This window comes from Oratosquilla oratoria, chromosome 3 (genome assembly GCF_046742065.1).
Source record: "Oratosquilla oratoria isolate Oo_2021 chromosome 3, ASM4674206v1, whole genome shotgun sequence".
Taxonomy (NCBI): Eukaryota; Metazoa; Arthropoda; class Malacostraca; order Stomatopoda; family Squillidae; genus Oratosquilla; species Oratosquilla oratoria.
Window position 1 is genome coordinate 52,405,640 of NC_134779.1, and position 10,000 is coordinate 52,415,639.

At 41.7% G+C, this 10,000-nt stretch overlaps 1 protein-coding gene across 1 annotated transcript in view; it reads left to right on the forward strand.

Annotated features, from left to right (window-relative positions):
* LOC143022551 (sodium- and chloride-dependent glycine transporter 1-like) overlaps positions 1-10,000 on the forward strand; it is a 42,639-nt gene that overhangs the window by 29,081 nt on the left and 3,558 nt on the right. Inside the window, exons 3-10 of the mRNA XM_076180822.1 lie at positions 499-784; positions 1,221-1,367; positions 3,101-3,239; positions 3,800-3,934; positions 4,706-4,809; positions 5,198-5,500; positions 5,906-6,041; positions 8,366-8,497. Of these exons, the coding sequence (XP_076036937.1) occupies positions 499-784; positions 1,221-1,367; positions 3,101-3,239; positions 3,800-3,934; positions 4,706-4,809; positions 5,198-5,500; positions 5,906-6,041; positions 8,366-8,497 (1,382 nt within the window). The remainder of the gene's footprint in view (positions 1-498; positions 785-1,220; positions 1,368-3,100; positions 3,240-3,799; positions 3,935-4,705; positions 4,810-5,197; positions 5,501-5,905; positions 6,042-8,365; positions 8,498-10,000) is intronic.

Below are 10,000 nucleotides of genomic sequence, written 5' to 3' on the forward strand. Positions count from 1 at the left end.
CCATCATTATTTTTAGATTTTATTATCGTTATCATTACTAATACTGTTATCATTGCCATCGTATTTATACTTATTTTTCAATCGTCTTAATAACCCCTCTAAATAATGGTGTATAGCCCTAGAACTATGCATGCTCCAGTAAAGACAACACCAGTGCAGTGATTGGTGGCTATATCTTAATGAATAGTGGAAATTCCTTCTACAGATTTATGAATAGTGTTTGGGTTAAATGTGTGGAGTAATCATGGAAGGAGTTATACAAGTAATGAATAGTAATCAAGTGAATAGTAGGAGCGTTAATGAATAGTGGTTAACATGTCATATGTTTGGGGATAGTGTTTGTGGTTCATGGAATAAATAGCAGCGTCGGTCAGGTCACCAGCAGACGAATACTTTCAATGAGTAAAAATAAATGAATAAATAAATAAATAAAATAAATAAATATTTTACACAGATGGACCTTATCACAGATATTCTTCCTTTCTTCCTTCCTTGCAGGGGCCTTCCTCATCCCTTACGTTATCATGCTCACCATCACGGGCCTTCCGCTCTTCTTTTTCGAAGTCAGCTTGGGTCAGTACGGGCAAGAAGGACCCATCACCATCTGGAAAGTCCTGCCTCTCATGCAAGGAGTCGGCTTCGGCATGTTTATCATCGCCTTCTTCATCTCGCTCTACTACAACATCATCATCGCCTGGGCCTTCTTCTACCTTTTCTCCTCCTTCACGGCCGAACTGCCATGGTCCTCGTGTGACCACTGGTGGAATACGGCCGCGTGTCGATGGTTAGTTCCGTCCTTCCCCCCATCCCCAAGTGAACTAACGAAGCAGAGCGCTTTCGTATAATTACATCTTCATTGTATCTGCACTGAAGATGTGATTATACGAAAGCGCTCTGCTTCGTTAGTTTACTTTTCCTAGTGGTTACTTACGCATATTTATATATATTACAGGTGAATGGGTGTGTGTTTTGCATATTAAGAATTAATTAATTAATCAACATAACTATGATGACAATGATAACTACAATAACGACAGTGATTATAATACCAAGAATAACAAAAACAATAACAATAGACAACAACATCTCCGGAGTAAGGCAGAAATTACGACACAAACTTACAGAAAATCGATCTCATTATTTATGTTTTTATTCATTTGTTTTCATTTATTCTACTTTATTTCTTTTTTACATTATTTTTCTCTATCTATTTTCTGCAGGTTTGACTCGAAGAACTGTACGTCTCACGGAGGAATCGTGGCCAGTAACGAGACTTGCTACTTCCGCAATCAGACGACAGAGGAGCAATGGGACCATTTGAACATTACCGCCATGTCGGTCAGGTCCCCAGCTGACGAATATTTTCAGTGAGTAAAAAAAATAATTTATACATACATACATATATATATATATATATATATATATATATATATATATATATATATATATATATATATATATATATTGTCAGTGTATTTGGGCAGGAGTTTTTCTCTAATGCATGTTTCATTAAAAGTGATGGCTAGTTGTGCATTGATAATTTTCTTAAAGGTATTTTCCATATACCTTATCATGGATTTGTGTTCCTTAGGAAGGAAATTTATGACTTGGCTGTATGTAGTCATATTAGCTATATATATATATATATATGTGTGTGTGTGTGTGTGTGTGTGTGTGTGTGTGTGTGTGTGTGTGTGTGTGTGTGTGTGTGTGTGTGTGTGTGTGTGTGTGTGAATTTATATCTAAAAAAACATGGGCTTCCCCACGCCTATAAGGAAGTTAACCAATAAGAACATATATTTCAATAATATTCATAACATGATGAAAATAAGACAATAATAATAATGATAAAATCAAATATGAAATATATGAATATTAAAATACATAAATAGGTAAAATATATCCAAATAAATTAAACAGAAATATCTCGAGCACTATTGCACGCGCAACACGTTGACAAGATATTTGTAGATTAAAGGAATAGCCTTGCTAGTTCCCCGTACACAAAAATTAGGTAAATACAATTTGGTCACTGGTTGATGATTCGGTAGTTAGCATTTTGGACTGCCAATTCAGTAGGACAGAGATCGACCCCTGCTCAAGGACTGGGAAACATTTTAAAACTGAAGACTATCACTGTCTCCATTGTGCAAGGAGATTGTACGTGTGTGTGTACGATCACAGCATTACCGCAGCTGTCGATCACGAGTCAAGCACGTACTCTAAGACCATGGTGCAAACAAACATACACAAAACCTACACGCGCACACACAACCTACACAAAATTTACACACACACACACACACACACACACACACACACACACACACACACACACACACACACACACACACACACACACACACAAAGGATTACAAAGGCGGAGCATGCCGACAGGAGACCTTTTGGTCCATATCTAGGTCGGATGCGAAAAAAAATCATAATAATAATAAATTAATAAATAAAAACTATAATAATGTAAATAACAAATAAAATACATAAATGAATGCATAGGTATAGTTAAATAATAAACAAACAGGTAAATAGTAAATAATAATAAATTGACATATAACTAATAATAAATGAAAATCAGACAGACAAATGATAACAAAACAAAAACAAATAATATAAAATAAATGATAATCATTACAGCATCTTGCATACAAACAAACACTAGTAATATCAACACCAAAAATATTATTTACATTTCTTTATCGACACAAATGCAGTAGAAACCGGGAGGGAGACACGAAAACGTGTCAATCAAGCTCCATGCCGACACACAATGCAGACATATCGATTCACGACTGATATATGATATGTCAGCATGAATGCTTCCCACTCGTTCCGAATGCACGTTTAACAAGGCTTTGGCCTGGGTGCCCACCTCAGCCCTGCAATGGTCTTTGTAGACTGTTACGGCGGACGTCAGATTTTCTTATGAGGTTCCGGTCAGTAAGTCTGGCAGTCAGGCAGTCAATCAGCCAGTCAAATAAATAAATAGATAGATAAAATTATAATAAAAAATGCCCCCATACTAACTCTCCCTTGTCTTCCTCCCCCCGCCGCTGCCCCTCCCCCCCTTCCCGTCGCCCGACAGCAACTTCATGTTGGACATTTCCGAAGGATTCCATGACGACGACGGTCACACGCTCCAGTGGCGCCTCTGCCTCTGCCTCATTCTCTCTTGGGTCATCGTCTGCCTCGTCCTCTTCAGGGGTGTCTCCAGCATGGGCAAGGTAAGGGCTCGCCACACACACATACATACGTACATACATACATACACACACACACACACACACACACACACACACACACATATATATATATATATATATATGTGTGTGTGTGTGTGTGTGTGTGTGTGTGTGTGTGTGTGTGTGTGTGTGTGTGTGTGTGTGTGTGTGTGTGTGTGTGAATAGGAAACACAGGAGTCTAACCTGAGTTTTATTCCTGACTGGTTTCGGAGATATGCATATCTGTGAAACTAGTCAGGAATAAATTCCTGTGTTTCCTATTCCCACTCACGTCAACCTGTCATAATCTCTCTCTCTCTCTCTCTCTCTCTCTAAATATATATATATATATATATATATATATATATATATATATATATAATATTCACCCTTGCTCCTATACAACAAACACTATCCGATAAAATAAAATAAACAAATCTACCTACAAATATCCTTCTTTACCCCCCCTCTCCAACTTCTTTGGTGATGAGAAATATGACAGATACGACGACTAACGAGTCATCGCCACGCCACTAATTATTCTCTCTCTCTTTCAACGACAGGCTGTGTACTTCACCGCTCTTTTCCCCTACGCTGTCCTCATCATCCTCTTCATTCGTGCCATCACCTTACCGGGCTACCTCGAGGGGATCACCTTCTACATCACGCCCCAATGGGAGAAACTCTTAACAGCGAAGGTAAGCTTCCAGGGAGACACTACCCCATCCATAGCAACCACGGGAGGGGCGTTAAGTTGACCTAATGGACAGCACCAAGACAGAGGGTTTCTGTGTTGGGGTAGGCAATGTGTGTGTGTGTGTGTGTGTGTGTGTGTGTGTGTGTGTGTGTGTGTGTGTGTGTGTGTGTGTGTGTGTGTGTGTGTGTGTGTGTGTGCGTGCGCAAGACATTTAAGGAAGAATTCAGTGCCTCAGGACAGGAAGGGAATGTCAACTTGCTAAATCTAGCCTAGGGTTCTACACTCGTTGGAATGTTTGCTATTTTCTAATTATCGTTCCATAAATCATAGTGAAACTTTGACATTCAAATCAATTTATCGATGATCTTGTGAAATTACACACACATACACATAAATTGTAGTGAAATTTTGACATTCAAATCCATTTATCGAAGATCTTGTGGAAGCACACACACACACACACACACACACACACACACACACACACACACACACACACACACACACACACACACACACACACACACACACAATAAAAATGTCATTATGTTACTGAAATGTTCATAAGTAACCAATTAAACCAGTTTATTTTCACCTCCTAATAGCATTAAGACTCCCTATACACAAATAAATAATTTCTTTACTCCAATACTATACACAGAGTGTTGTTATCGCTGTACCGTATATCCCCATGAAATGGATTATATTTCCGTGATCAGGGAGAGTGGTATCCGTTATGACGTCACAAACATCGGTTGTGTTTTGTTTCCAGGTTTGGGCTGACGCGGCTATGCAGATCTTCTTCTCCTTGGGGCCGTGCTGGGGAGGACTTATCACCTTGTCTTCCTACAATAAATTCAACAACAACTGCCTCCAGTGAGTCAACATGATGAAAAATGTAATGAAAGGGTTTATATGCGAGTAAGATTTGTTTATGTTTTGTGTTATACGTTTCGTTTTGCTCAGGTTCCTAAGCATAATGACCCCTGGTCCATTACCAACACGCACGCGCGCACACACATACACACACACTCACACACACACATACACACACACACACACACACACACACACACACACACACACACACACACACACACACACACACACACACACACACACACACACACACACACACACACACACACACACACAAGTCTACGGACATTGTATGTACATTTTCACTCGTGCAAAGGTTTCTTGGCCAGGAAGATCTTGTCTGCCAAAGCGATGACCTTGACTATGCCTCTTTTCCCCGCCACAGAGACGCCATCACCATAGCAACGGCAAACTGCTGCACCAGTTTCTTCTCCGGCTTCGTCATCTTCGGCATCGTGGGCTTCATGGCCCACGAACTCGACATGCCGGTCAGCGAAGTGGCCAAGCAAGGCCCCAGCTTGGCGTTCGTGGCCTACCCTGAGGCGGTGGCCCGCCTACCCATCTCGCCCTTCTGGTCGATCCTCTTCTTCGTGATGCTCCTGACGCTGGGTCTTGGGTCCCAGTTCACCATCGTCCAGGCCGTCATTACGTCACTTGTCGACGTTCTCGGCGTCAGAAGGCACTACAAGTAGGTCTTGGTCGCCATGGGCGCTGTAGGGACTGCAAGGGGGCTTGCTATCTCTTGTATCATGTAGCCGTGTATGCGTACGTATATATGGCTTTCGTATAGTCATCCACCGACATAATATATATGTATATATATGCATATACTCGTGCATTTATATATATAAAAATATGTATGTATATGTATGTATACAGTATATTGTGCGTGCGTGCATTTTTATACATGTGTGAAATATGTATAGATATGCAATCTTTCATATACCTTCCAATATGTGCTCCCCTACCTAAATCCATTTCCTCCCCAACACCATCCCTTCTCCTTTCCTCATCAACTTACCCCCCTCGCCCCCGCCAACGCCCCCCCCCCCAACCTCAAACTCACGCATATGAACCTCCACAACTCTTACAGGAAAATGTGCGTGGCTGTGTGCTCGGCGAGCTGCATCTTGGGTTTGACAATGTGCACGAGGCACGGCATGTACATCCTGCAGCTCCTCGACAACTACTCAGGCACCTTCTCGGCGCTCATGATTGGCTGCATTGAGGTGAGGTCACCCGAGGTCAACTGGATGTGATGTAGAAGTATGATTGCGAGATATTTTTTTCATACGGTATATATGTATACAAACACACATACATATAAAATACACACACACACACACACACACACACACACACACACATATATATATATATATATATATATATATATATATATATATATATGTATGTATGTATATATACATAATATATATATATATATATATATATATATATATATATACATGCACACACAGATTTTGACAGGATGGCGACGTAAGTGGGACAAGGAAAAACAGGAATCTTAGTCCGAATTTATTCCTGACTAGTTTCACACTTTTGGTTCCTGTTTTCTACTCCCACGTACACACACACACACACACACACACACACACACACACACACATATATATATATATATATATATATGTGTGTGTGTGTGTGTGTGTGTGTGTGTGTGTGTGTGTGTGTGTGTGTGTGTGTGTGTGTGTGTGTGTGTGTGTGTGTGTGTGTGTGTGTGTGTGTGTGTGTGTGTGTGTGTGTGTGTGTGTGTGTGTGAGTATATATTTGTGTGTGGGCATGTTCAGACTACATAGTCATGGCCTTTGGATGGTGGGAAGGGGGGAGGGGGAGTGGATAACGAAGATACATCTTATTCACTGTAACAATGTCAAATAGACCCCGCCCCTTGTCCTGTTTCGGCCAATGACGACTCAGGCCTTCCACAGTGACACAAGTTAGGGGGATTCTTTTGATGTTCCATCAACTCTGTGGGCCCGAGGTCGAGTCCCAGCCCTCATAAATCCACCTTTGCTTAGCCTCTTTGGGGATGCGGCGCCTTAGGCTTGCATTCGGTTCCCATGGCAGACGCGGACTCTTTGACAGAATATAGTTTGACAGGTGGCTGTTTCCTGGTCCCCCCCAAAATAAGTAAATGGATAAATGAATTAGATAAATTAATATATGAATAGATTAATTAATCAAGAAGGGCAGTGGATGAATGAAAAATATTCATAATTCATTACGAGCAAAATATTAGCGACTGTCTGTGGAGACAGCACAGACGGTGCAACATTCCTGTATATATTATTGTCATTGTTATGTTATCGTTATTACTATTACTACTGGGGGGGGGTTGCAAAGTGTCATGAAATATAGGCATGTCAGAATTAATGCAAAGAGAAGATTGAAGGAAGGGATGATTGTGCCGAAGGCGTTGTATGGGGCAAAGATTTGGAATTTAAGAGAGGCAGACAGGAAAAGTTTAAATGTGTTTGAGATGAAGTGTCTGAGAAGTATGGTAGGGGTTACAAGGCTGGATAGAGTGAGAAACGAGGAGGTGAGGAGGAGAGCGGGGGTGGAGAGGGAGCTGGCAGATAGGGTTGATGAAAGATTATTGGGGTGGTATGGACACATGGAAAGAGTGAATGAAGAGAGATGAACAAAAGAAGAGTGGGAGGAAGAGGTGGATGGGGTGAACTTGAGTGGGTGATCGAGGATGAGATGGATGGATGGGGTAAAGGGGGTTTTGATCAACAGGGGAATGTCTGTTGAACAGGGATGAGGGAAGGCAGGGGACATTGGTGCGCGGAGAACGGCTGTGTATAGATAATATTTTTACACAGCCCGAAGGGATTTCTCATCATCTTGTCCATCTTCCACATGAGGGGACGTGGAAGAAGGGTCACCGTGTTAATTAAGCTGTTGGGGCCTGCTGTGGATGTGCTGTGTCTTGCTGCATTGCTTCCAAACTGGGCGGTGGGCAGGAGAGAGGGATGACCCTTCATCCACGAGAAGCTAAGATGAGAAGGAAAAAAAGGGGGTGGATGGAGGTGGAATGAGTGGATGTGTGTGCGTGCCAGCGGCGGCGCCAGGAATTTTTAGTTGGGGAGGCTAAGGGGGGGCTGAGCAAATTTGGGGGGGGCTAATAGTAATATGATAATACACATATATTATCCTCATTTCAGAAGGGGAGGGGGTTAATGGTAGGGCTTGCACTGATGGCTGACAAATCTTTAGCCCTGGCAATTAAAAATTCCACTTGACAAAATTATTTCAATGAGTGTTTTAAATTTTCAATTTGCTCATTTCAGTTGGGGGGGGGGCTAATGGGGGGGCTGGTCACTTTTTGGGGGGCCAAAGCCCCCCAAGCCCCCCCCTGGCGCCGCCACTGGTGCGTCCCTTGACTTGCCTGCCTCTCCTAAGACGGGATAGAAGCCCTTGGTATATAGACAGATTACTATTGTTATTATCATTTAAAAAAAAAAAAAAACATTGCTCTCTTCGTAGTGAAATAAAAGACTAATGAAAACTATTACGTCTCCAACAGCTGATCGCCATCTGCTGGATATATGGGGTGGACCGGTTCCTAGACGACATCCGGACCATGATCGGGCACCACCCGTTCCCGTACTACTACTGGAAGTACGCCTGGAAGTTTGTAACTCCCACCAGTGTCTTCGTAAGTTGCAGGGTCCCCTCTTTCTGTTCCCGTTTTCTTTATTACTATCATTATCATTTTATTATTAATATTATCATATTTACTGTTATTATTATTATCACTATTATTATAACAATTGTCGCTTTTATTATTGTAATTTTCATTATTATTTACGATTTACTATTTATCGCAAGTCGAGTTCATTTAGTTGAAAAAACGGTAGTATAAAGGTGACGCCTACACTAACGAACGGATCACAGATAACTGAATAAAATGCCCTGACAGCAACCAAAAAAAGCAAATAAGTAATATCACTCCCCCGCTGCTCACGTCTTCCATCACCTTTCAAATAACTTAGTCTAACTCTATAAAAGTTAATCAAAAGTCAAAAGAAGAAAACAAATTAAAATAAAAAAAATAAGTTAGATTAATAGGATAGTTTTAAGAAATTACAGGTAAAATGAAATATTGTTAAACTGTTCATATCGTAACTGCAATGACGCTATGGACTGGTTGATGCACTTGAATTCAATTGTTTTCCTGTATTAAAGTTCAAACTGAGTGCTATTAACCACTTTATCGGCACGACGAATTCACGTTCAAATCATTGAGTAAAGAGGATGCTGTGTGATTTTGACCACAACTTACGTATTTGGTTGGGTTCGGACATGGAGAACCATATGCAGAGGCCGAGCAGTGCACACATACAGTATACCTGCTGGGCGGCGACAACACTAACTGCTACGCCCAAACCTATGGCAATCAAAACAGCGACCTGGGGATGGTGTGCACATGGGAAATTATATGCGGAGGCTGAGCAGTGCACACATATGCCTGCTGGGCGGCAGCTTCATTGTTTAATATGCCAAAGTGTTAGCAATCCAAACAACGACCTGGGCGTGGGCTGCGCATGGGGGACTATATGCGGAGGCCGAGCAGTGCACAGATATGCCTACTGGGCGGTGGCTTCGCTGTTTAGTATGCCCAAAGTGTTGGCAACCAAAATAGCGACCTGGGCGTGGGTTGTTCATGGGGAACTATGTGCGGAGGACGAGCAGCGCACACTTATGAACAGGGCGGTGGCTTCGCCGTTTGATTTGCCTAAAGCGTTGGTAATCAAAACAGCAACCTGGCCGTGAATAGTGTTTTTTCGTGTCGGATCTCAAATACACTACGTAGATAAAGAAATGGAGCTGGGATCGGATGAATGTGACTATCAATGTGGGGTGACGGTTTATTTATTTGCTCACTGATCTATCTTATTTTGTTACGACAGACTTAGATTACTTGTTATTCTGAGAGTTCATAAATGAGTTCTGATTCAGTTTGATTTAGTAGCCGGATGGTGACTATTCCTAAACTGGCGCTGAATGATGTATGTTGTTCGTTTTGGACTAAGACGCAGCTAAGGAATGAGAGGGACTGGAGTTTGTCGTATTGGGTTCTGGAGGAAGTGAGTAGATATAGTGTGACTGCCAATTATCACCTCACACTTAGTATCGACCTCCACGGTGGGAGTGATTC